Raw genomic sequence first — 27,673 nt, 5'->3', positions numbered from 1 at the left:
TAAGATTTTCAGTGCAGGACTTAAACTTCCTCTACCACTGGCAATAGAGTGCAGCTAATACAGTATATAGGCCTATTTTAGTGTGATTAGGGGAGCCAAGGTTGCCAGGTTGGGTAATTAATATTTTTCCTGTATTATATTGTAAAGCCGGTAATGCATCGAGTAGTTAGATCCTAGATAGAAACTAGGCACTGTGGGTTTTACATCACAAATACAGAACAGACATGAACCCCTTCTTGGCTTGGCATCCGCAGAAGGGGGATCGGTGTCACAGAACCTGGCAACCTCATAGCTCACACAGACCAAAACTATAAACAAGCGGAGCAGCTTCACCGGTGTGCTAACGCTAGGCTAACCAACTTTCTTTCCCAGTACGTGTTCATATTTATCTCATAACAGATGCGGAACTATTTTCCTGCTTGCAATGAAAACCTAAGTGATGTTGACATGCGTTACATTATGTGTTTTAAAGCTGTTCGTTTACTAAATTTAGCATGACAGCATGCTAGCTGGCTAAGTAACGGTAGCTAGTCTGTCAGTTTAGCAGCAAACTAAACTGTCAGCAGAGTGTCAACGAGTCAAAGTTACGTTTGTGTTTTGATTCCAGGAATAATGAACGCACATGCGGTCACTGTTATGTTGAACATGTTTATGGACATGTGTAATTTGACTTTGAGGAGCTAACCTTAGCCAGGTTACGTTACTGATAACTGAGCTGGGAGCAGTAAAACAGCAGCAGGGACGCATCCTTTTAAGGCTGCGTCCAGGAGCGGTGAAAGTCCCCAGCCACCCCATATCCTCCACAACATGATCATAAGCTCAACACCAGTAAAACTGAACCTGTCTTTTCATTTCAGGTCGATCAGTTCATCTGGGTCATCCGGTCCAGAAGCAGAATTAATGACAATGACCTGACCAATGGACCACTGCAGTGTCTGCTCAAGGGTCAAAGGTCACTTTTGGAGGTAGATCATGAATGACAAATTAGTCTTCCTGGGCCTGCTGTACTTTGTCCAGGGCATCCCTTATGGACTCCAGTCTTCCTTGCTTCCTGTCTACCTGCGTGGAGCCGGTCACTCCCTCACCCGCATTGGCTTCACCAAGATCCTCTACTTCCCCTGGGTCCTCAAGGTGCTCTGGGCCCCTTTGGTGGACCGGGTCGGCACCAAGCGCCGCTGGCTGGTGGGAACAGTTTGTGGACTGGCTCTGACATGCCTCTCCAGCGCGGCCCTGGCCCCAGAATCACATATCTGGGGAGTAGCAGGGACCCTGTTGGCCATGAACAGCTTGGCCTCCGTCCAGGATATTGCTGTAGACGGGGCGGCGGTGGGGTTGTTGAAAGGTCGTGGGGAGCTCGGGCTGGGCAACACAGCCCAAGTGGTGGGCTATAAAGCTGGATCGGTGTTCGCCGGAGGCGGGCTGCTGGCTGTGATCGACGTGGCTGGGTGGAGCTGGATGTTCATGCTGCTGACGTTTGTGTACGCCGGCGTTGCCCTGTTTGTCTGGGGGGCCCCCGTGCTGGACGATGAGACTGTGAGGGGCCAGCAGGCAGATGGCAGCAGGAGAGGAGGGCAGGGAGCAGATGCTGTGAGGCCATGGAGGGTGTGGAGGAAGCTGCTGGCAGTGCCTGGCACCCCTTGGACAGTCCTGTATGTGCTAACATACAAACTAGGTGAGTCTGATTAATAAGGAAGAACTTATTTATATTGAAATTAATAGACTCATAAATTACTCAAATACTGGAGGCAATGCTTCAGTTTTACTTTTATATCTTTGATACCTAGTCCTAGTTATACTGATATACTGTAATGTTGGAACATTTCCTGATACAGCTGTGATATGTTTTAGGGAGGCTTCTTATGATTGTATTATTTTTATTATAATTATTTATCAGTTATTTATAATTTGTTTCATTCATGAAATGGCCTGTTTTGTCCAAACAGCAGTCAAAGATTTATAATTATATAAAAACAGAGAAAAGCTGCAACATCCACATACTAATTGATTAATCCACTACCTTCAGCACTAATTTTCTGCACAGAGTTTAAATGATCATAATCAATGCCAGTGAAGGCATCTTATGAGACAGGAAAAATAACTTTCCCAAAGCAAGGAAAAGTTGTATTTTCTGTATGTCTTATGGTCCCTTTTGCTCCACTGATAACGTTCCTTTAGTTGTCTTCCTGGCTTCATGTAGGTCCCAGAACTCACCACTAGATGTCTCTGTTGCTGTGTCCACGAGCACTGAACTCAGGAATGAGTGTATTGAAGAAGTTGGGGAAGTTATTATTGCCAGACAATTTATTGTGTCTCAGCAGGTCCTGTATGTACATTTGAGAATACAGGCCCTGCTCAGATAAAGCAGTCGTTCTTAATGCCACAGTTCTGAAAGTATAAACCTAAGGCGCTTGAGTGAAACTACAATGTTAGTTTGAATGCATGTTGAGTTCAGTTTTGTAGGTGAGCAAGTTACTTCCAATAGGAAACTAAAAATTTAAAGTAGTTTTTGGATCCTTCGAGCTTGTGTGTGTGGGAGAGAGAGTTGATATGACCAGAGTTTGGTGTTTGGTAGCAGAAGGGGATTATGTAAGGATTAGAGTGTCTTTGTGTCTGTTGTGTTCAGAAACTGAAATGGAAGACGGCGCATCATACTGATGCTGATGCTGTGTGTGTGTGTGTGTGTGTGTGTGTGTGTTTACGTGTACGTATGTGGGTGGTGGGAATATAATTGTCCCTTCACATTTGCATAGTCTTCACTTGTGTATGTGCTAGAAAATCTATGCTTTGTTTTTAAATTGTGTGTGTGTGTGTGTTTTTGAGAGAGTGTTCAGGGTGGCTCAGTAATCGGATGAGTCCCAGCAGACGACACCACTAGACAAAATATGAAGGCTGGCTGGACCCCCTAATCTGTCTAGGGAGCAAACCCCCACCCCCCAACACTCTCTCTGCCACACTCACACACTATCGGCTGATGCTCATGATTACAACAGTCGTGATTGAGCTCCGCAGATTCATTAACAGCCTTGTCACTTGTTAGCATTTCCTGTCGTAGTACTCGAAATATTTCCCACCTTTGCAGGAAAAACACGATTGTGTAATATTTTAGATTAGGCCTGGATGTGCCACCATAATTGCCTATGTGAGACAGTATTGTTTTTGTTCACGGGGTGTGTGGGTATGTTTGTGTGAGACCGGTGATCTGCCTGTCTGCGCCCCCCCCCCCCCGCGCTTCACACACACTAACACACACACACACACATATACAAGCACAGACCCCTCTCCCTCATCTATCCCTAATGAACTCTGAGTTTGCGCCAACACAGTGGCCAATCATGGGGAGCCTCGTGTCTGAACTGTGACCCTCGTGCCATCTGAGGCCACAGGCATGATGGGAGAACTGCCTGGGTAGACTCGCAGGGACGGACGCAGGGCAGGAGGGGGAGGAAAGTAGGCACTCGTGAGAGAGAATTTAAGGGGAAAAGGCCAGTAAAGAGGCAAACAAGGGAAGTTTCCGGTTGCAAATAAGTGCAAGTGACATTTGAATATTCTGTTGTTGTCATACATGGGGAAACAAGCTCTGTTCACTCACATGTGAAGCTGCTAACACGCTAACAGTTATAGCTAAAATGCCAAAAGTTGTCTTTTTAGATGTTGCAAACTCGAATGTTTGAGGATTTGAGGAACATAATTAATTTAAGAGCCTTTGTCTTCTAGATCAACTCGTTAATAGCTTTCAGTTAAAATGCTTTATATTCCTAGCTCTCAGTTATTCTCGTCTTATTATTTGCAGCTTCACACGCTGAGTGTAAGTGTTGCTGCAGTGTTGCACACATCAGAGCGGGTTCTTTTTGACAGCAGGGAGTCAGTAGCTCTGTCAGTTGATAAGAGATGTGAATGATGGTGGGCCCTGATGGTGGCTTTCTCTGGGAATCGACCAGGTGGACGGAGGAATGGGTGGATGCACACACAAAAAAGAAGAGCTTTGTCCAAATACCTGCTTTCAACAGTTTCCTTTAAAAAGACGAGGGAAGCGTGATCCACTTTTTTCAGCTCTGATCTGGTTCCGATATCTGCAGATCGGATAGCAGTTTTTAATTGATAAGATGTATGCCTCACTGTGAGGAGGAGACTGGGGTCTTTCTTTTATGTGTCAGGTAACATCAGGCTTGACTTAAACAATGCATAGATATAACAAAGAATTACTGAATGAATAATAATCCTGCACCAGCTACTCGGTAAGAAGTTTTTTCAACACTAACATATATTCAAGTGTGAACTGTTTAAATGCAGGAAGAAATCAGCCAGAAATTATATTCCAGTAAGAAACAATACAAGTGCATCAAATGAGAATGAAATGTAAACATTAAATCCTAAGTAGGTCACAGAGTCGTGCAAACAAACTTGATAAATTACATCACAATTTGCACCAGTATAAACAAGTAACTTAATAAAAACCAAACATTTAAAAGAAATAGGAATCAGAATTCTTTGTAAAGTGCAAAGAGTCACGCAGACATAAACGTAGAATTGAACAGAATAGATCAGCTTTATCAGACTGATATTTAATATCAGCATCGGATCTGTGTTCACCGCACTGACACCTCCCCAAATCAGTTTAAACAAAAACTGAACATTGTTTTCTTCCAGGCTGTTCTGTTAGACTGCAGTGATGTTGGTAAGGTGAAATGAATGATCACATGACAGCTGAGTTTATGCTGACTATGATGGGAGGCTCATGTACACAACACTGGAATAGAAACCTCTTATGAAAAGGCACTGAGGGTCTTTTTTCTTCTTGCATCGTTTAATAGCAAAATACATCCAGTTCCTCTCCTGTGCAGCCTTTTCTGAGCTTTTCACAACATGTTTAAGGTGAACTTTAATGCATATCTGCCACTTCTGTAGCATTTCTGAGCAAAGGGAGAAGAAAAACAAGTTTTTACTGGGGCACCGCTGCCTTTCAGAGGCGTGCAGGGTCCAAAGGTGGAAGGTTGAGGTTGAGTGAAGGGCTGCAATGAGCGTGTGAATCCAGTAAAATATATTCTGCCAGTAATTAATGGAAAACAAATGCAGCATTAACATGAAACCTGCAGCCCAGTCTGCAGGACCGTGTAAGAGAGCGATGATTCTGGGCTGGGGGAGGTGATGGTGTTCTGAGAGATTACTGGGAATGAGAGAAACTTGGGGAGGGAGTGGGGGGTATTTTCCAGAGGGAAAAAGAAGGACTGCAGGGAGGGAGGCTGAAGGAGGGGATGAATTAATGAACAACCACCACATGGTGCTCTGAGAGAGGAAAAGAGCAAAATGCCAGTAGAAATAAACACATGCTGAACCATTCAGAGACATAAAGGTTCAAACTATGTCTGCATGTGTGACGCTCCAGACCTTTTTATATCACATCAGTGTGAAAGAGTTAAATCCAAACACACAGTCAGCAGATGATGATGATGATGATGATGATAGCATTGAGCTGTTTTCTTTGTGTACTTCCATAAATAGCTGACGTAAACAAGCCTTTACAGCATTAGAAAACAATACTCACTTCATTAACTGTTATTGTGTGTTTTAACACCACCTCTGTCAGTTTAAGACCACAGAATCGTTTCATTTTGGTGATGTTTGGCTCATGTTTGGATCACAGATTGCGCCTTTGAATACACAGAGAGTGCTGATAAATGTAGACGCTGCAAATTCACCATTGCAGTCTTGTTTTTTTTTTTTTGTCTAACTTCCAAATACAACTGCGTGAGTGTGTGTATTCTAGGAAAACCTTCACTAACCCAGAGTTCCTTTTTAAAAGACAGATTCTGATTCATGGAGCAGAGCCAAGTGCCTGCAGCAGCCATTGAAACATCAATGAAAATGATGGGGACAGTGATATTAATATTACATAATTTCTCAGAGAATAAACACAGTCAACCCAGTAACCTGGCAGGTTCGGGTTGGGTGGAGAGATGGTGTCTGTCTCGCTTCAAGGGAGTTACAGAGTGTATTTTCCCATGTTCATGAGCCCCGCAGGCCACAGAGAACTCCTTGACATCTGCATTGATCTGCACAGACTCCTGCTGTGTGTGTGTCAATAGACTCATATGCATAGGATATTGTGAAAGTGTGTATAGACAGAAGTCTGTTTACTGTTTTGTCCACAGGGAGCCTGAGGAGCTGAAAGGTCTGTGTGTGCATGTGCATGCACTTAGACATTTGTACATATATATGTGTGTGTGTGTGTGTGTGTGTGTGTGTGTGTGTGTGTGTGTGTGTGTGTGTGCTGTGCTCAAACATGTGGTATGTATGAACCTGTGCTCTCGGCAGGAAGTGATCATGTTGTTCTGCAGAGTGTCCTCAGTGATCTCTCCTGCTCTGCCGGCTCTTTTGTTTAAGCTGCAGCGTGGACGTCAAGGTTTGACCCCACCGTCCTCACTGACCTCTCACCCTCGTGTCACCCTCATCTCACCCTTATCCTTTGCTGATCCTACCACCCAACCCCCTGTATTCACACATGCACATACACACTACCTCTCCCATCCAGTCATGGGTAAAGGTGTTATGTGTAGATTTTTTTAAAGTCACTGTTTAACTGCAAAACAAACTGATAGTTATAGATCATGAAACTGTTGGTACTATTATCACTGTTATTATTCATCACTATTTAGACCACGCGCTACTTTTGCTCGAGTCTTTTGCTTTGCTGAAAATGACAAACATGTTGAAACTGTTTTAATCGGCGTTTCACATACTGAGCCATCGACTGCTCAGTTTGCACTGCTGGAACAGCGACCTCTTTCTGTTTGGTGTCATTAAAAGGTTTCCTTTTGTGCAGCACAGCTTTAATTTCTGACGAAATCCAAGTGTCTTTAACAACTACGATGAATAAAACAAGCCTGCCTCCATTCTCTCTGACGCTTCCCCTCTTAAAGCATCTGGAAACTTGGTTTCTAATCTTCAGTAATTATCCATAACGTTAAATATTCATGACTAAATAAGCAACAATCTCAGTTAAAGTTGACAAAAAAACAAACGTATTATTTATTTAGGGAGAAACATCTGCCTCATCTGGACATCTGTGTCGGTGTGATTTGATCAGATTTTCATTACATTTTGGTTTTTAAGTGGTTTATTTAGCTCATGATGTAAACCTAATAAAGTCCACTGCAAGAAGGAACCCACAGCTGTTGACAGGTTTTGATTGACATCTTAAAATCAGAATCAAATCAGTTTCCTTCACTTCAAATCAGCAAGAAAAGCCAGAACAAGAACACAGAGACGGAAAACTAATGTGAAATAACTGAAACTGTTCAGTCTTAGCAGACTCTGTGTGTTCTTATAGGACCCCGTCGTACACAGTGTCCAGCTGGGTGACAATAGTAGCCACCTGGGGACTGGGGCGGCTACCAGGGGTCTGTCAATCAAAGAATAACCAGAGACGGAGTAGTGTGGTATCAGGGTTCCCTGTTCAGCAGGTGTTTTACCAGCAGCCAAAGGTCTCCTCCTTTCATCCTCTTTCTCTCATAATTTATAATCCAGATGTCTGAAGACCAAAATCCTTCATCCGTTTAAAAGATATAGATATAGATACATAGAAAGTGGTTACAGAGAGCTTCACCATTGTTCATAGTAAGAAACTGACCAATCAAAAGGTTTCAGGGCCTTTATTTAACAGTAAATTGTTGTGTTTCTCTCAGTGTCTTGGACGACATCTGTAAGTGGAGCGGGCCTGCCTCCCGTCTTCATGTGTCTCTTCATGGTGAAGTGTTTGGTCTCTTCTGTCTGTCTGTCTGTCTCAGATGTAAACATAAACACAGTTTTCTTTGAGCCTGCCATCCCCGCTCTGTTTCCTCTTCACTAACCTCCTAACAATGTCTCTGTTCATCACCCTCCTCCTCCTCCTCCTCCTCCGTCTCCATCCCTCACTGCTCTCCTTTCTCTCCAGTCATGTTTAACTCCCATCGTTTTATTTTTTAGATAAATTATGATTGTCATTTCCTGCGCTGTCTCTTTTTTCTGCCTCTCTCGACCTTTTCACCTCCTGCCGTTTCTCTCTCCCTTCACTTTATTTCTCTTTATCTCTACCGCTGACTTTCTTGTAGTCTTCCGCTTTTCTCCCCTCTCCTTTTCCCTCTTTCTCTCTCATCACCCCCCCCCCTCGCTCGTGTTCGACCCTTTCCTCCTTCCCCTTCACTCTGCTTGTTTAATCTTTGCGGATGTCTAATGAAATCCCTGCTGAAATGGACAATTGTTGCTTTGAGAATATTTATAGAAAGGAATAATCAGCCTGGTTGTGTTTGTCTGCACGCCCTCCCCCAACCCCCCCTCTTTAAAGAAATAATTAGTTGAAGGCAGGACTGTGAAAGCTCTGAGCTTTGAGCTAAACAACAGGCAGACAGGATCGGGAGCACAGAACCATGGGTAAACAACGCAGGCATCATGGGTACCGCTGCTGCCAATGTTTACTTTATTATGACTAATACGCTTACCGCACAGTCGATGCAGCTCGAGACAGTTGAGCACAGACGATGACAGAGATTAAAACGTGAATAATGCACAGAGGGGGTGTGAGTGTGTCGGTGCAGCTCCCACTGGGTGTGTGGAGCGGTAGTTATGTCACGTAATGAGCTTTAAGTCGGCTGTCTTGGGTTCGACCACCTCGTGGATTCAGGAGTCAAAGCGACATACAGTTTGCATGTGACTGATTTGTAAAATGACTTTACTGTAAATAAATTCAGTTTATTGCTTTGGATGCTGATCAGTACATCCACTGCAGACTGGCAGTAACACCACCCTGAGGAAAAGTTTGGACTTTTGGAATAAAAACAGAAGGCAGTCATTTACAAAAAGTTCCTGAGCCTGAGTGGTGACATCCTTTATCCCAGGGATGTCAAAGTCAAATACACAGAGGGCCAAAGAAACAGATTTGCTACAAGCCGAGGGCCGGACTGGTTCAATGTTTATTAAAGCATATTTTAATGATTGCACATAGCCTATTAAACTAAGATCTGACACAATGTATATTACTTAATGTTTAAATGAACAATCCAATATTCTTTTATGGCTCTGTCAGTGATTTCAAGTGTAAACATTTTTCAACAGGCACAAAAACAAACTTCCTTCAAAGAAAAAAAGTCCTGTGCATTAAATGAATAAAGTAATATTTTCTTATGGCTCTGTCAGTAATTAAGGGAAAACATTTTCAACAGGCAAGTTGAGTTCAACTGAAAAATAAATCTAAATAAATAAAATAAACTAAAATACAAAAATCTATAGGACACAGACAAAACAATACTTTCCTTTTTGGGGGGTGGGTAACTGAAAGTTAACATCTGTTCTGGCTGCTGATCAATAATGAAGCCGAGGCCCGTTTGCCGCGCTGCAGTGAGTTTATTGGCTACCGTTGCATTGTGGGGAATGTAGTATTGGTGCGTGCAAAACACCAGCGGGCGGCTGCGGCCAGTTCTAATACTAATCAAATATCATCCGGGGGGCCGCATATAAATCACTTGTGGGCCGCATCCGGCCCGCGGGCCTTGACTTTGACATATGTGCTTTATCCAATCACGTGTTCACAAAGTGTTGACCCTCGCTCCATCCTCGCTGTGAACCACTGAGCCTTTCAATCATGATGCTCTCACCTGTCACCAATCAGCCTGTTTACCTGTGGAATGATCCAAACAGGTGTTTTTGGAGCGTTCCACATCTTTCCCAGTCTTTAGTTGCTCCTGTCACAACGTGTCTGAAACGTGTTGCTGCATCAGATTCAGAATCAGCAGATATTTAGACAAATCAATGAAGCTGATGAGGGAGAACATTAGATAAATTGTCTTCAGTTTTCTGTTTTCAGTTCAGTTTAAGTCAGAAAGCAAATCACCACATTCTGTTTTATTTAAGTTTTTCACAGCGTCCCATCTGTCCCATCTCTTCTTCCACTTTATCTGAAACACAACACATTTGCCTGTCAGACAGGAAGATATTTTTTTGTAAAAGTCACTTCAGCTTTATCTTATTGGCTAATTGAATCTGCATCATCAACCTGAGCGTAGTCGCCTTCGTCTGTATCGGCCGCGTGTAAGCTGCCGACAGAGAGACACGAGTGACAGACGAGAGAATCCACATCTCCTTCCTCACACCGCCGCTGCAGCGGTGACACTCTCGTTCTGCTGCTGCACTCCCCATCACTGGGAGCTTCTCAGCTTTCTCTTATTATTGTTATTTTTTTTCTTTCAGTCTGTTTCATCTGTCTTTTTTCCTCTTTCTCTATTTTTGTTTGTCTCCTGGCTGACTGAGTGAGTGAGTCGTCGGTCGTGTTGCGTCGTCTTTGACAGCAGTCTGGGAGCCAAGCTGTCACTCACGCAGCTCCTTGGTCCCACTGTCTTTCTGAAGTCAGTCTCCATTAATATAATAATGGCGTATAGTCGGCGCCACTGAATATTTTACTGTAATGTTCAGCAGAACATTACCCCCACACTCATGCCACACAGAGAAAGTCTCTCTGTCTGACAGAAACTTTTTATTTTGACTGAAAGGTCTTTGAGAGGTCTGTTTCATCTGTGGAAGTTTTTGTGTGTTTGTTGTGTTTTCCTTTTTGTGCTTCAGGAAAAGTGCTAGGCCCTCGTTTGATAAAGTGACTGAGGGTATTCTTTTTCTTGTCAGGCATCTATTATTGACACTTTCCAGGAATAGGCCTCGGTGCGCCGCGTGTCGGTGTGCTGTATTTGATTCTGCAGTTGTCATCTCAGGGAAACCATGTTGTTCAGTCTTGCAGGCTAAACAGTTCGGTGCAGCATCCTCATCCTCTTTCGCTGTGATTGGAACAGGCGTGTGTATTCACACATATTTACCGTATGTGAAGAATAGTGATGCTTCGTCAGAGACGTACAGTACATAACATAACATTATGCTTCCTGTTTTCCCCTCATCTCCTCCTTCTGCCTCCCGTCATCCTGTTTCTCCGGCTCTCTCCTCTTTGCCCCCCTCTGTCCTGTCACTGTGTTCACAGGTGAGCAGGGCGCAGTGACCATGTTTCCCCTTTTCCTGTTGGATCATCACATGACCGCCAGGGAGCTCGGCTTCTGGAACGGCGTTATCGCCATGGGCTTCTCCATCTGTGGCTCCTCCCTTGGAGGCCTGCTGCTCGCTCAGTTCAGGTAGCCTTCATCAGCTCCATCGTTTTGTTGAACACTGGCTTCACTGTGATTGTTTTTGTATGGCAGCAATATTTTGTGACTCTGAGGCTATTTTGCAGGGTTTTATAGGAGAAAAAACCCTTAAAAATGTAGAAAATGCCTGTGAAAGTCAAAGACTGCACGCTGTGAGAGCCCACATCCAAATACACTCTTCCATGGAGTTGACCAATACTCACTAAGCTGCAGCAACAATTAATTTAATTAAGGATTCATCATTCAGTATATAAAAATGTGAAATATTGAAAAGTTTCCCAGAACCAGGGTTTCAATGAAAAACCCAAAAGGATTAAGGAAACAAGCAAATATTCACATGTGAGAAACTAGAACCAGGTCATTTTTTACCAGTTTAATGTTTTATTAGAAAAATATGATTAATCAACTCATCATTTCAGCTCAAATATTCACACATGAATGTGACCACCGACTGGCCCCATGATAAAACTTTATTGAGCCCACGCAGGGGAAATGTAGCTGTTACAGACAGCAAGAATAAAAAGGAGACAATAAAAAAGGATGCAGAATGAAAACAGCTATATGTATGTAAATTATGTAAAAAAGAGTGTAGAAATAATATTTCCTTGAGAAGGATGGCTGGAAGATTTTGAATTGCACACGAGTAAGATGATGAAATAATAATAAACACAGTGCTTTTGTTCCATTGCACAGCAGAGTAGTCATATATAACACAGTAACAAATATAATGTGATGATATTGGCATGTGTTGACAGAAATAACAGAGTAATCACATGTCATTTAGCATCACTTGTCATTTGTGGGATCTGGATGGAGGAATTCTTTCCAGTATGTTGAGAGGGTGGAAAGAAGATCAGTTTTTGATCAGAAACCAGCCAGTCTGAAGCCATAGAAGACTGTTGCCTCCACAAGAACAGAATCTCAGCTGCAGACTAACTGCTGGAAGACAACTGAAAACAGCCAATGTGACCAGATGAATGTGCATGTTACTGCCTCACACTCTGCTCTCATCCCGTCAGATGTTACACTACCATCATCATCATCTTCCTCCTCATCCTGCTCCTCTTCTTCTTCCTCCCTCAAGCTTTTTGTGTACACTGACTTCTTCTATCCTGCAGCTTTTCTTCCTCCTCCTTTACCTCTTCCTCTTCACTCTGCCCGTTCCTGTGTGTGTGTGTGTGTGTGTGTGTGTGTGTGTGTGTGTGTGTGTGTGTGTGTGTCTTTCTGCCTGTCTGACTGTGTGTGTACAGTAATTTAAGTAAACATAGCCTTGTTTGAGAGCTCAGGGACCCCCTGTGTCTGGTGTGTGGTGTGAGAACAGCATGAGCAGCAAATCCATCACACACACTCTTGCACACACACACACTCACACTCAAACACACACACACACACCCCTCAGGGTTTGATCGCAGAGACAACGTGCAACTCCAGTTGAATTTAATTCTCAGATTTACAGACAGTTACTAAGATGTTAGACTTTCTGATTAATATGTCAAAGTGGCTGTGTTGCAGCATGTTAGATTAGATTTATCGTGGTGATTACATATAATTTATTCTCCTTAAATGTGATCATTTTGCACAGGTGTGCCGTGTTAAAAAGCCACTTGATGCAAAAATGCAATAATAACAATAATAACATTCATGCATTTAGAGACATTTCCATCCCATTTCCACCTGGTGTTAAAATGGGATCTGTATCCGGATACATTGTCCAGATAATAAACAATCTGATCTTACCTTTGTGTTTACACCTGGTGTTAAAATGCTGTAAAACCTTTGTTTTTACAGCTGGTGCATTTAATGCATTCTCATTATTCTCATTGAGGTCTCTGTCCTCCAGAGCAAAACCAGCATGTCAGCAGTTTGAGGTGGCGGCAAAACAGCCCAGACTCCCTTAAAAAATATGTTTGTTTTTTTTTAGCTGTTGAATTAAGGGGAAACTTTATAAATTCTTAGTTTTCTGTCCCCTCTTGTAAATTCGGCAAATGTAATACATTAACTTAATCCTTTCTCTGTATGATTGATTGATTGATTGATCTCTTTATTTTCGTGTCATGCACACAAATGTGCCCAACCCACATGGGTTTACAAGACACCAATATATTGACATTGCAGCAACACATCCTAAACAATAATTCTGCTGCTCAGTTCTCAAACTAAATATCTTGCCTTCTATCCCAGGCCCGGTAAAGAAGTTTTGCCATGAAAAAGGTTCCCCTTCTGAAACATAGTTCAAGTTTTTCATGGTCATCCAACCAAACGAAATCAAAATAAACAGAGGACATCTTATTGAAAAGTACCTCTCTGATATCTGTATGAAAGATATTGTGAGTTTGTCCTGGTGTGTTGCACTACTGGCGTGTAGGATGGATGGATGGATGGATGGATGGATGGATGGATAGATAGATAGATACTTTATACATCTCCAAGGAACTACTTTCAAGTAATGTGCAACTTTCAAGTACAGATCAACCTTCAAGTGAGAGGCAAAAATCCAATACAAAATAATAATATAAGAAAAATAGTGAAATAAAAATAAAGAACTAGGATAAACATCTGAAGTAAACATTCGAGCAGTTAAATTTGTGCAAAGTAACAGTGTGCAATAGTTGGTGGTGAATCACATGCCTTGTTAACAGCAGATCAGCTGCACAGATGACAGTTATTTCCTACTGCACATCGTTCATTTCCCACCTGTATTGCTTTCAGTTTGTTGAATGATGCATGTTTTGGCGCTTTCATTGCACAGAACTGTCTTATAATCGGTGATTAGACGCATGTCGCTTTCAGCCTTCTCGCTCGCTGAACGGCAACCTGTATTGTGTGTTGGCTACAAGCTAACATCTGGAGAGACGTGATCCAGACTGCCTCCAGATGTGGTCAGGCACACACACACCTTGCATTAACATTTTCCTTGTCTGGACGTCTGGATACAGATTGAATTTAATGCCAGGTGTAAATGTGGTCTTCTTTAGCAAGCATGCACGGTGTCTGTCTTATATGTAACCTTTACTGTACATGTGTTCCCCTGCAGCACACTGACACTGCGCCATTTGTGCCTGACCGTCGTTGCATAAGGTTTTACGTCTGCTTATACTAGGATCACATCATCGCACCGCCCTGCCTATGGCCACTGTGATGTAACGGGAGCTATAAATAACAACAATGCCTTTATGGAGGATGGTATGTGAGGTGCCACAGCATGCATTACTGTACCCTTACAGACCGTCCACGTCTAGAAAGGATGGCGAGAGATGCAGTTTGTCAGTCAATGGAGAGGTGAAGCTAACAAGCCGTTCGCTCATGTGTAGATGTCCGTGTTTGAGCACACGTATCGGCTGCCCCGCCCTCTCTGCGCTCTCATGTCAGCGTTTTTGTCCTCGTGTTGTGTTTTCAGCCGGCTCCCGGGTTTTCTCCTCCTGTAAAGTGACACAAGCAAACGCAGCGCAAGCCTCTAAAGGCGACATTTTTGTTGAGGGGGGGAAAAGCACTTTCAAAAGATGTCAGTGTCAGTCAGTAGCTCTCGATCTTTCACCCGCTCTCTTCCATCTCGCTTGTAAAGAGTCAGGAACTTGTAAAGGCGGGAAAATGTTCACACGCTGACAAAGACAGAACACATCTAGATGTCTTGTTCTGCTGTGGACTGAAATGTGGGAGTCAGACGCTCAGTAAAAACCTTTTAGACTCATCAGTCTTTTCCGGTTTACGTCTCTTGCAGAGCCGTGAGTTCAGGTGTCTGCTGTAGGAAATGGGTGAACCATTTACGAGGGAACAATTTGAACCCACAAATGATGCTGTAATCAGCAGCAGAATGTCACCTTGTAATTGAAGCATCTGTATGCGAGTGTGTGTAATATGACAGCTGATGAATCAGAGTGGGGAGATATTAATTCAATATTTTCCCCAACCTTTGTTAAAATCCACCTTACGATAATTTCGGTTGTCTGCACCATCCTGCGTCAGATGAACACTTCTCCTTCCCTCCCTCCTCCCGTCACACACTTGCACACAGAGAAAGCGCTGTCCACCAGGCTGCGGTCCCACCTCTAAAAGCTCAGTTGGAAGGTTTATCCCCCCCCGCCATCAGAAACGGCTGAGTGGTCAGTGAATGACCCTCTTTACAACCGCCACTGGCAACCTGAGAACATGGCTATTCTTATCTGGGCCCGGCCCGTGTGAGGTGGCAGCCAGGCAGGTTTTCTTTCTCACACACGCACACACACACGCACACACACATGCACACACACACACACACACACACACACACCCCTCAGCATCTCTTGAGAGTGCATGATATGAAAGGCTGTCATTGAGACGGGAGGTAAAGGAGCAGCAGAGAGAAGAATGTCTTTAGCATGTGAATGATGCAGGATTGGTTTTCGAGTGGAGCGCTAAGGAAAGGCTGGACGGAGAGGGGGAGAGGATGCAGATACAGAGACGGGGGGGGGGGGAAATAAAGGCAAATCAGTTGTTTTAAGGTCTGTGCTGCTGGATATTGGCAGGATGTGCAAAATATTCTCTCTCCAGTCAGAGTCAGAAAGTGTTGCTGCTGTAATAATCCGTAAACTCTTTATTATCATGGTATTTGAAAGGAACCAGGTTTTTCTGTGGGACAGAAACACATTCAAGTGGTCCCTTTGTGGCCTCTAGAGGTCTGAGACACTGCCCACATTAGAGGTAACATTTAGTTGATTAATTGATCTGTTTTGATGATCAGTTGTCCGTTTTTCTAGCAAAAATAACAAATATCTCATAATTCTGGCTCCTTCAGTTTGAGGATTTGCTGCTTGTTCTTGTCTAAGCATTACTGTAAAATTAATTATTCAGGTTTTAGACTGTTTATTACGACACAAGACATTTGAGGACGTCACTCTGGACTCCAGGAGATCATGAAGGGCATTTTTCACAGGTTTAGATACAGTTTAATAGATCAGATGATTAATTGAGAAAATAATCTGCTGATTATGAAATTAGTTGCAGCCTGAGACCATATCTGTCGTCCTCTGTCTCCTCTCATGTCCTGTCTCATTTCTGCTGTCCACTGTGAAATAAAGGAACACATTCAGAAGTCACCTGTATTGTACATTCATCAACTGATATAACCTGCAATGATGCTTGAAACAGTGAATCAGGAAGTAACTCAAACCGTGAGCAGACTGGGTTTCACCGGGTTTACACTTACTGGACAGATCGGGTGTGCTGGATCAGGTCTCTGATCGTCTCATGAGGCAGGAGAATGAAATCAACTTTGCTCAGAAGTTTAAATCTCGATCATGGACTGAAACTGTTGTTGGTGAACTTATCCAACTGCAGCAGATATCCTGCTTTGTGACGGGCCGTCGTTCTTCACAGCCTTTTTTACACATAAATAATTACATGCAAAAACCCATAAACAAACGCACACGCAGTCCTTTGAGTGGCAGGCGTCCTCTGAGTGATTGGCATCGTTAATCCCTGATGTCACACAATAGTGTGTGTGTGTGTGTGTGTGTGTGTGCGCACGTGTGTGTGTGTGTGTTAACAGTGATTAATTATCTTCCTCATGCTGGGGATCTCCTTAGGTTATTGATTACGTCATGAACCAAACCCACAGGGGGATGATTTTCTTGCACTAACAGGGAATCAATTAGTGTCTGGGGACTTGTTTACTTAAGCACGTGCACGCATGGTACTGTGTGCGTGCGTGCATGCGCGTGTGTGTAATTGTGTGTGACATTTAAAAAAAAAACAAAAAACAAAGCAGAATGTCTCCAAATTTAGCGACAGTAGCCTTTGGCCAGTGTCGCCACGTATCGCCCTGCTCATCAGTAAGGCTCGTACCTAAACGCTGGTGAACGTCTGTCTGATCCTCGGCTTGTTTGCTGGTCTCTCCTCAGCATCGGGGCTCTGATGCGACGTGTCTTTGTATTGCGAACCATCAGCATGGTCTTCCAGAGCTCTCTGCTGACTGTGCTGGAGCCGTCGCCGCTCATGAAAGGTGAGAGACGGAACAATTTAACTGGAAGCTGGGTTCTTGATTCCAGAAAAGTTTGGACGCTGTGTAAAACATAAATAAAGATGAATATGATAACCTGCTAATTCTTTTTGACATATACAGTATACCCTTGTTTTTCGCGGGGGTTACGTTCCAAAAAGAACCCGTGATAGGCAAAATCTGTGAAGTAGAAACCTTTTTTTTTTTTTTTTTTACAATTATTATACAATTAAATACTCTATTATACATTGAAAAGAAAGAACAAACCATTTTACAGGCTCAAGCATTTGTTTCACAAATAAAAGTACTTTAGAAACGTTTTTTTCAACAAATAACTTCTGTACTGTTCTGTCAAATAATAATTTTAATCATCGATGTGAACAGAAGGCTTCAAATTGCGGAGATTAGCACCGCCCACCGCGACCCGAGTAATTGGATTAAACTGGAGAAAATTAAAAATGATTATGAAAAAATACAAAGTACAGTCGGACAAATAGTGACTCAGGTGTATTTCACTGCTCTTCAGACTGAGCCGCTGCATCCTGACTCCGCTCTGCAGTGTTTTCTTCTTCTGAAGCCCGCGGTGCAGGTGTGTTTGTTCGGGAGAAGAACACAGTGATCGGCAAAACTCGAAACTGCAAGAGAATTTGCACGTACGTAATGTAAATCTGGCGAGCTGTTTTACGTACGTGTACATATTAAACTGCAACGTTATTGACGCACAGGTAGAGAAGAAGCGGAGTGACTTTTTAGCAAATCAGAATGCAGAACACAATGCACGATGCAAATCTGTGAAGTAGCGAAACCGTGAAAAGTAAACCGCGTTATAGCGAGGGATCCTGTACTTAACTGAAAACAGCACAAAGACAATATATTTACTGTTTTAGCTCATCAACTTCATTGATTTTTTATAAATATCTGCTCATTCTGAATCTGATGCAGCAACATGTTTCAAACAAGTCGGGACAGGAGCAACTAAAGACTGGGAAAGATGTGGAACGCTCCAAAAACACCTGTTTAGATCATTCCACAGGTAAACAGGCTGATTGCTAACAGGTGATAGCATCATGATTGAAAGGCTCAGTGGTTCACCACTTTGTGAACACGTGATTGGATAAAGGAGATCAGTATATGGGCTCAGGAACACTTTGTAAAACCGTCGTTGGTGAACGATTTGATGATTTCTTTCTGTTTTATTTCTGTTTTTGCACAGCGTCTCAACTTTTGCGGAATCAGGGTTGTAGTCTGTCTGCTTCTGTTGGTGCTTTGGAGTAAATATGATGCAGGCAGATGATGAAAGGACAAGAATAAAGAGCGATGGTCTTTTATTCTTCTCCATGAACACATGTTGTTATTTGAATTCTGTAAATTTACATATTTAAACTCTTCAGATCCTGATCACAGAACTCACAGTTATTAACATGCAGGTACATGTAGATATATGGGTTAAGGTCACAAACGTACTGTGTGTTTTTAAGCTTTATTAGTTTATAATTAGATTAGGTTAATTTGGTTAAGTTTGTCTGGTTAAGAATAAAATGTGTTTATTCAGCTCAGTCGCTGTTTTTTGTAAGGCCAGCGTTTGAATATGCTTCTCATCCGGTCATAAACAGTCCAAAATGATGCCATGTGTCGTCCACCAAACAGCAGAACAGCATTATAAGAGAGGGACAATAGTCCCACAAACATTTTCTCAACTACGACTGAAAGGTACTCAAAAATCCACAAAGCTGTTCAAACATGAGCGTTGAGTTACGACGCTGACTCTGCTGCTGTGCTGTTAGCGTGACATAAGGTGTGTGCTGCTCATCTTTCTAATGGAGCACGTCAGCTGATGTCTGTCAGCTTGGCCAGCAGGTCTGTCATTTGATATTAAAGTGATGTAACATGTGTACAACAGGATCTTACAGCTGATATTCACCCTCACAGTAAGTCCTTCGGTAGACTAGATGACGCCTGCGCTTGTCTGGGTCAATCCAACGAACGGTTGACCTAAAACTGGCGGCGCACACTTTCAGACGGTCTTTCCTGGATGGCATTCATGGTGTCGGACTCATGTCCGCACACAAAAAGTGACAGAAAAGAATGAAAAAGCAGCTGAGGAGGGAATTTCGAAGCCTGTGCAATCGCAGGGTGAAGTGGGCGTGAACGTTGGATTGTCTGCTTCACAAAGTTGCAGAAATTGTCAGACGCAGTGTCACAGTCTAAAGAGCGGCTGCGAGCCACCGGCCCACAGTGGAAGCTTTCGAGCCAGATGTTCAGCAGATGATGAAGAGGACAGTGACAGACAGGTGCTCTCTCTCTCTCTCTGTCTCTCTCTCTCTCTCTCTCTCTCTCTCTCTCTCTCTCTCTCTCTCTCTCTCTCTCTCTCTCTCTCTCTCTCTCTCTCTCTCCCTCCCTCCCTCCCTCCCTCCCTCCCTCCCTCCCTCCGGAGAGCCGTTGACTTACGAACGTCTGAATGACACATCAGCCGGTCGCAAAGCTTTCGGGACCGAGATCAGCGCCATTCATCTCCGTCGGAGTTGTCTGTTCCCCCATCAAGCCTCTCAGACTGAAAGTCGAGGCCTCTCCCTCCCACCGCCTCTGCTTTAAACCCAGAACAAAGATTTCAGGAAAACTCACCAAAAAAAAAAACATTCAGTTTCAGATTTTTCAATATTACATGATCACCCCCCGCTTCCCTCTCTTCCAGCCTGATCAGTCGGTGCGTCTGTGTGACTCCGACAGCCTCGTGTCGCTGACTGAAGAATCTTATTCAGGAAAAACTCTGGCGGCTTGAGTGAATAATTCAGCGTTAGCGGGAGCAGAGACAGACAGGCTCTGTGGTTCCTCTGTTTCCCCGCTCACACCGCTCTGCCGCCTCCCCTCAGAGGATACACTACATGTGTTTTGGGGACGAGGGGGGGGTGGTGGTGGGAGAAAGGCGAGGAGGCGCTGCAGCAGCTCACCAGCTTCTCGCTGCTTTGTCTCCCCGCTTTAACAGCGCAGCGAGAAGTGTGAAATTCATACTTTTTCCGCCTCTTTCAGGGAAACTGAAGCTGCCCGCGGACGTGTTTCGCCTGCCGTCGCTTCACTTTGCTCGTGTGTGTTCCCTCCCTCAGGTATGGCCGTCCTCAGCATGAGTGTTCAGCACTTCCTGGGCGGCCTCATCACCACGCTCACCTTCACGACCATGATGCATTGCACTCAGAGGGCCGAGGAAAGCATTCAGGTAAAACGGACTTCACGGCCTCTTTGTGGACCCCCGGGCTGCTGATATTTAACAGCCTCTTGTCAGTTTTTTTTTTTTTTAACATAATTTTTATTGAACTTTTTGCACAAAGCAGACTTGACAGGGACAATAATCAATCAATTCTAGCACCAGTGCTCAAAATACAGGCAATCGATCGACAAAGGTACAGAACAAAATGAGAGTAATAGTAAATTAAATAAAAAAAAGAAAAAGAAAACAGCCCACAATTAAATAAATAAATAAATAGGGAGCTCTGGGGGTGCAAGTCCAGCGAGGACAGCATAAGATGTACTACACAACAATATGGCATCACGTTATGGCTCTGCAGCCTCAGACCAGGCCAGGCCCACAAGCCCAGACCTCATCCTACAGGATAGAGATGCACCCAAATAATCGAAGAATGGATCCCAGGTCTGATAAAATAACAAAGGTTTATCCTTCGACGCTGTAGAAAAGGCTTCAAGCGGGATGAATCTCAGTTGTGGGTTTGAATCGTCTCATTGTTTGGTGTTAGGTCATCTCCTGTGGCCTAACAAACAGACACGCACTCTTTTCTTCTCTGCCTCCTTCCTTCCGTTCTCCCCTCTCCTCTGTTTTGGTTTAATTGTGTTATTATATAATTTTAGGTCATTTCCTGTGATTGTCAAAGGGGGGCCAGAGAGGGGAATCCTCAGCATACAGTACCACACCTGTCGTCACCTGTACCTGTCACTCCGTCAGCTGTTTCCACCTGGAGAATGTCAGACCCAGCCTCTATTCATTGCTGCTTTTGTTTTTGTCCTGTTCCCTCGCTGACATTGTCCCTCCTGCCACCTCACACTATTTCTTTGTCATTCTGTAGTCCTTTAAACGCTCTTCCCTCTCCTCTCTCGTTTTCTCCTCTTTGACATAACTCCTTTTGTCCCCGTCGTAACTGGGCCATCGTTGCCTGGAGGTGATCGCTGTTCACACAGCCGTCCAGACGTCACTCAGTCAATCTCTCCAAGTGACAAATTATCATTTAAATTGCTGTCACTCATAAGGTGGAGAAGAAGGGGAGGGACAAATCACAGGCTGCAGCGCAGATACGAGGATCTGCTAACAAATATATAACAGAAGAATGATGATGAGAAACACGGTTCATCCGAGAGGTTCTCATGACACATATACTGTTTGCTTCTTAGTGTGTCGGCGTGTGAATCAGTGTGTGTGTGTGTGTGTGTGTGTGTGTGTGTGTGTGTACATGCATTCGCTGCCCGTGCTCGTTGGGTGTATATGTGTGTGTTATTGAAGGCGGTGCTATCCAGTGACAGAAAGCTGATAGTGTGAGTGCTTGTTAACGATCCCCAGGAGAAAGAAACCGAATCTGTTAAACAAGTTGCTCAGAATAAAGGCTCTCCACTTAGCCGCGGTCACACAGGCTCTCAGCGCTCCCTGCCTCAGCGTGCAGACCACAGTCGCCGCTCAGATACTCGCCACCGGTTCCTCAACTCTCGTCCAAGCCGTAGCTTTCTTCATTTCCTGCCTTTGTTCAGTGGGATTGTCTGCTGCTGAAGCTGATGGTGGCGTTCATGCATTAGTTACTGGTTTAGAAAAGACGAGTTCCCTTCATATTGAAATTATCGATGAACCTGTGTATCTTTTTTTTTAAATTACTAATTGGTCAATCAATCATCTGTACAAAACTGAAAGGTATTCAGTTAATGACACAAACAGCAGCTAATCCTCACATTGTGGACGCTGGAAGCAGACGGTTTGTCCTTTATGCTTAAATAATAACTGAACCATAAATCGATTATCAGAACAGATTAATTCTGTCAATCTACGAATCAGTTATTCGACTAATCGCTGCAGCTGTAGTCATGAAATGACGACAGAAATAAATCCTGGAAAAGAAGCCTGTGGTGTGATTTGTAGTGAAGGACCTGCTGCAGCGTCCAGCTGAAGTGCCTGAAGATGTTTGTGAACTCAGGCTGCTCACAGATTCAGTCTGTGTTTGATGGAAGGATTAACGGCGTTTGTTACAGTGAACTACGTTGTGTCGTGGATGGTCCAGGTGTCACTAGAGTCCTGCTTGTGCCGGCGTTACCTGCCTCACCTGGTGCTGTGCTCTCAGGCAGGAGGAGGAGGTTTGGGGGATTAGGTAATCTCTCTCTCTCTCACCCCGTCTTGAAAGCCCGAGGCTGGGATCAGATAGTCTTCTTCGCTTGGCCTCCATCCACCGTCTCAGGCCGTGATCTCACGCTTTCTCTTTCAGGCTTCTTCTTCTTTTTTTCTTTTTTTTTTTTTACATGTTTCTCTTCTATCATTTCGTTTTACACTTTGGGGCTTTTTTTCTGAAAATCACACTTCTCTTGTGAGGTGGTTATTCTGTGTTACGGGTTCAGAACCATCAGCTGATGAGTCGTGCGACAGAATAGGATGAAGTGTCACCTTTTCTACCTGAGTCTCTACTTTCCCACAGCTGCTCCTTCCTTTTACTCACAATGTCCCTTTCTTTACCAAACCTTCTCCTTTTCTCTGCTCACACTTACTTCCTCCTCTCACTCTCTCATCTCATCACCCCCCCCTCCTGCAGGCGACCCACTACTCTTTCCTGGCCACTCTGGAGGTGCTGGGGAAGCTGACCTTCAGCACTCTGGCCGGAGGCGTGGTGGATTGGTTTGGTTTCCAGGTTGCCTTCCTGTTCTTCCTCACCCTCTCCGCCGGGACGGCCCTGCATGTGTGGACGGCGACCTTCACTGGGGCTCTCCGGGAACACCAGCTCAAAGAACAGCCCAAGTGAGCTCAGGGTCAGGGGGAAAGGTCCTGATGAGACGAATAACTTGAGTTTGACTTCCAGGATTCAGACACCTTAAACGTCCTTGAATAGCGTTAAACATAACACCCACGACGTCAGCAAACCATGTTCATATAGAAGATCTTGAATTAGTTGACTTTGTTGTTTTTTTAAGGAGAAATCAGCCATGCAGTTAAGTACTCGTTCACAGAGTGTTTATTGTCATTGGCCTTACTTTTGAGTTATTTTGCATTTGAAAAGTGTGGAAAAGTCTTAATATTTTCAGCAGCGTGATGAACGTTTGCAGATACCGCGTAGGTGAGGATGAGTATCGCTGCATCCTGGACAGGATGGGGTCTGTGCGTCCAGTCAGTGTGATGAACTGATGCGTGTCTGTGCAGTCATACTGTGTTTAGAGTTGAGAAATATAATCAAAGCCATTTTTATCATCTGAGCCATGTTAATGTTTTAATAAGCCAGCAATAAGAGCTGTAGCCAAAAGCAATATCGCTGCTTTGTGATGCTTGTTCTGTCATATCGTACTGTACAGGAATATGTTATACACATGTCATTCTCCTGAGTTGTATGGTTTACAGTCTCTGCTACCTCCTATCAGCACTGTATGGTACGATACACAGGAGGTGGATGTACAGCAGCTGCACCAAGTAGAGTAATTAAAGAGTGAAGAGTTGCCACACACACACACACACACACACACACACACACTATGTTACCTAGGATACAACAGTACGCCAAAGTAGATTGAGTAGTTTCATTTTAGAAAAGGGAATAAAAATGCACTTCAGCTGTTGAACGAGGAGCATTTATGTGTTTAATCACCCACAGATTTAGAATAAAAATCCCTTTGGACCCTGACAGCTCACCCCTCGTAGGAGACCTCGGCCTTACACACTGCATGGTGCCGTCTCAGCTCAGTTCTTCAATCAAACAATCAGGCTTATTAGTGAAATAACTCTTTTCTTTGTAAAACTTGAAAGACCAACACGGCTGGCCCAGGCTGCTAACTTTGTTTCACTGTTCATGTTCAATGATATTTACTAAGAAACATCCTGTAACTCTCCATGGCACTGTATACGATATACAATCATTTCCTCCAGGCTTAAAATGTGAATGAATCAGCAGCGTTCTTCTCGCCAGGCTGTGTGTGTTAACACTGATGGTTGTGTCGGCAGATGAGAGGGGGTGGGTTGGTTTACACACAGGCAGCAAACTCAGCCGGTCGCCTGCTTCCACATCATTCACTCATGAGAGCTGCACAAAAAATAAAGCTTCTGAGTGAATCTCAGAGTCTGGTGTGTTTGTTTACTTCCTGTCACCAGGTTTCGCCACATTTTCTACCCCCCCGGGCGGAGCTCGTGCGTGGACGCTCCCACCTTTGAAAATCCACGGCGGCTTAAAGCCGCTCCGAACACAACGGCGGCTCTCTGCGGCGTCCTGGCTGAGGGCGACGGCAGTGAATAGGGCCCGTGTCACAGGATCCACAACCCTTACAGCTCTAATGACACAACAAATGCTGTGAAGGAGGATTAGGCCAGCTTACACGGCCCCTCAATACACCTCCACTTCACACTTTCTCACCCGGCCTCATTATCTGGGCGTGCTGTTTGTGTAGCAGGAGAGAGAGGGAGGGTTTGAGGAGAGAGGCTTATGCTATATCCCCTCGCCATTCTCAGAGAGGAGCGAGCGCCCGGAGTGGTGGGCCTGTTTGGCTTCTTTTGAAGAGTCACATGAAACCAAAAGCCCAAGTAAACTGTTGAAGCTGTGTGTGAGAGAGGAGGGGTTTTTATTTACATCAGCTGTTACAAGTTCACCTGCTTCCTTCACTAATTCATCTAAATGTCACCTTGAATCTGAACAATGTGGACCAGGTCTGCAAAGTTGCTGCTCACATGCTGAAAACGAGCTTTCCTTGCCATGTTTGTTTGTGGTGTTGACTGAACGTGTGGAAGCAACGAGCTAACGGAAAGAGGAAACCTTCAAATTGAAGTTTCTTTCTGAGCATTTTAAAGACTTCCTGTTCCCGAAGCAACCGAAGATCATGTAATCCAATCATTAGCTGGTAAATTGAACTTGTGCTCTTCTCTTGTTTAAGTAAGGAAATGGTCTAAAAATGAAAAGTCTCAGTTGATCGGAAATGGGAAGAATCAGATCTCCACCTCTGAACCTTCTGCTGCCGCCACAGAACAGTGGAGGTTAATTGAATTTTGCTGAAAAACTCACCAGCAGCCCGTCTCTCCATAAACAATCTCCTGATTGCTCTGGATCACCCACAGAGCTGCGAACAGTTTAACTGGGACCGTTCCTCCTGAGGAGAGAAGTTCAGGCGAAACCCAGGAAATAAAAGCAGAACGGCGTTAATGGCAGACGCATCATTTGCTATGTTAGAGCCCGTGTGCAGACGAGAGAGCGAGGAGAGGTAGACGAGTGGTCTGGATCCCACAGCGCTGATGAGAGTGAGACCTCCCACTGCGGTTGCCAGATTGGCAGAAACCCCCCGTGGAGAGAGTGCGTGTCTCGGGGCCGCCCTCCCTGCCGCCACCGTGGCGATAGACTGGTGGATTTGATGTCGGCCGTTGACTTTGTGGAATGATAACAGTCACGGGAATTGCCTAAGACTTGTTGCCAAGTGTGAAAGAAGCTGTCTCAATTTTCCAGGCTTGTGCTGTAACCATAACGTGCACCTTACACCTGGAAGTGTTGAGTTATCGCAGGACACGGATCAGGCAGTTATTCAGTGATGCTCTGAAACAGCAGCGGGCATGGCTCTGAGTCCGTCCATGTGTGGATTCCTGAGCTAGAGTCAGATTCCCTGCATGGGAGGGTAAGGCCGGGGATTCTTTTATGTCAACAGCTATTCAGTTTCAGTCATCGACAATCAGGCCGGGCCACGAGTCCGGTCACACCACCAACTTTATCCCCGTATCGCTCAGCAGGAGGACAGGCCTGCTCATTCAGCCCGCGCCAAGGCCGCTCCGCCAGTCACAACGTCACCACAATGACGGCCAGACAACAGAAACGCAGAAATAATAAGGCAGATTTTATGAGCTACCGAGAGCGGAGAGAGAGTTCACTGACTTGCATCTGGTAGAGTTACCTCTGGGGAGGGAGGATGGGAGGGAGGCAGAGCCTGCAACATGTTTTAATCTCAGCAAACAAAGGTGTTGTATCGCTTTTTTCCCTCCCCATTGTCTCCGAGCACCCCAGGAGGAGAGAGGTGTTGGCTTTTTGCGCTGCTTTTGTCCTGTGGCCGGCAGAATGGCCTTCTGGGAAACCTGAGCGGGCAGGTGGAGGAGCGATCAGCAGCATCGAGTGTCGCAGCGTTTCCTCCACCGGTGTTTACTTTTTGTTTGTTTGCAGAATGAGGGACATGGACACCTCTCCGTGGCTCGATCTGCTCTCTCACAAGCTCTCGTTCTTCCCACAGCTTTGTTTTCCTCCTCTGCTTCAAAACGCCATCACATGACGCTCCACCAGGTCGTTTTTGTTTGTTATTCTTCCCTCTGACGCTGTTTTATGAGAAAAAAACACAAAATTGAGACTTCAGTGTCATTTTTCTGGTTGTGAACAGTCTCTACAGACAATATGTGGCAAAATGACTAAAAAACAATAATAATTAAAATAATAATCTAAACAATCATTATTGGAGCGTTTTCAGTGTGCTGAGATGCCCTGTAACATTAAATGAAGCTGATATCAGAATGTATTTTTTCTGCTCTGCTCTCTGGAGCAGGTTTACTTTCCTGTACAGGGGTTTAGTCTTTCACCTGTTTGCCACACCTGAAACAATAAAAGCTCATCTAAATACAGTCGATGTCAACAGGAGGAAGTCCAGCAGCTTTAAATTCATGCTCCATGAACATTAGAAGGGAAATAGCCGTCCTGTGTGGGTTTTTCTTTTGATTGACAAGCCAACCACACTAACTGTTTTCATGGTGTTCAAATGAAATAAGACTGAAAAGATCTTGGAAACAATCTCCACTCAAAGTCCACTTACTTGCTTTTTTTCAACAGCAGATGAGGGTGAAACGTTCTCCTGTACTGTGCTGTACAGTGACGGTAATATGGCCGTTTTCACAGACACTGAATATCTTTACATTATTTACATGTTAATGCTGCACATGTGGCCAGACTTGATTGGTAAAATATCTGTTCTTGTGGAAAACACAGTGATACAACACTGAAACCATGGAAACCTGGACTGATAAAAAAAGCTGCCATTAAACCTGCTGTTCCACCTTTAAAGAAGTTAATCACAAACAACATGTCTGTTCAGGTTACACACAGCGTTACTGGCCAACGTAAGTTCATTACAATGATCTAACCGTAGTAATAATATTCACACTTAAATACACACAGCTGAAAGGCAAAAAACAAGAAGAGAAAGTAGGACGAAGAGAACGTAATGGAAACGAGACATTCAGTGATTTCAAACAAGAGAATCAGCAATAATCTTTATTTCTGATCACGCTGCAAAGATCTCAGCACTACGTCACCTAAAACACACAAAACTGCACACGTTCAGGCCAAAAGGGTGAAAA

At 44.2% G+C, this 27,673-nt stretch overlaps 1 protein-coding gene across 1 annotated transcript; it reads left to right on the top strand.

Annotated features, from left to right (window-relative positions):
• The first annotated feature begins 302 nt into the window (after positions 1-302).
• mfsd3 (major facilitator superfamily domain containing 3) lies at positions 303-24,386 on the top strand. Its single transcript, XM_041937038.1, has 6 exons — positions 303-371; positions 858-1,672; positions 10,991-11,138; positions 17,027-17,127; positions 20,226-20,335; positions 22,914-24,386. Exons 2-6 carry the CDS (start codon positions 973-975, stop codon positions 23,118-23,120), a joined length of 1,266 nt encoding a protein of 421 aa, XP_041792972.1. The 5' UTR covers positions 303-371; positions 858-972; the 3' UTR covers positions 23,121-24,386.
• The last annotated feature ends 3,287 nt before the right edge of the window (positions 24,387-27,673 follow it).

This window comes from Chelmon rostratus, chromosome 5, assembly GCF_017976325.1.
Source record: "Chelmon rostratus isolate fCheRos1 chromosome 5, fCheRos1.pri, whole genome shotgun sequence".
NCBI lineage: Eukaryota > Metazoa > Chordata > Actinopteri > Chaetodontiformes > Chaetodontidae > Chelmon > Chelmon rostratus.
This window is presented reverse-complemented; position numbering and strand designations above follow the sequence as displayed.

Bases quoted from the DNA above. Each gene is read 5' to 3' on its own strand.
- mfsd3 (XM_041937038.1), top strand. From the start codon at position 973: ATGAATGACAAATTAGTCTTCCTGGGCCTGCTGTACTTTGTCCAGGGC. The intron at 1,673-10,990 runs GTGAGTCTGATT...CTGTGTTCACAG, and splicing joins TGTGCTAACATACAAACTAG to GTGAGCAGGGCGCAGTGACC. The intron at 20,336-22,913 runs GTAAAACGGACT...CCCCTCCTGCAG, and splicing joins GGGCCGAGGAAAGCATTCAG to GCGACCCACTACTCTTTCCT.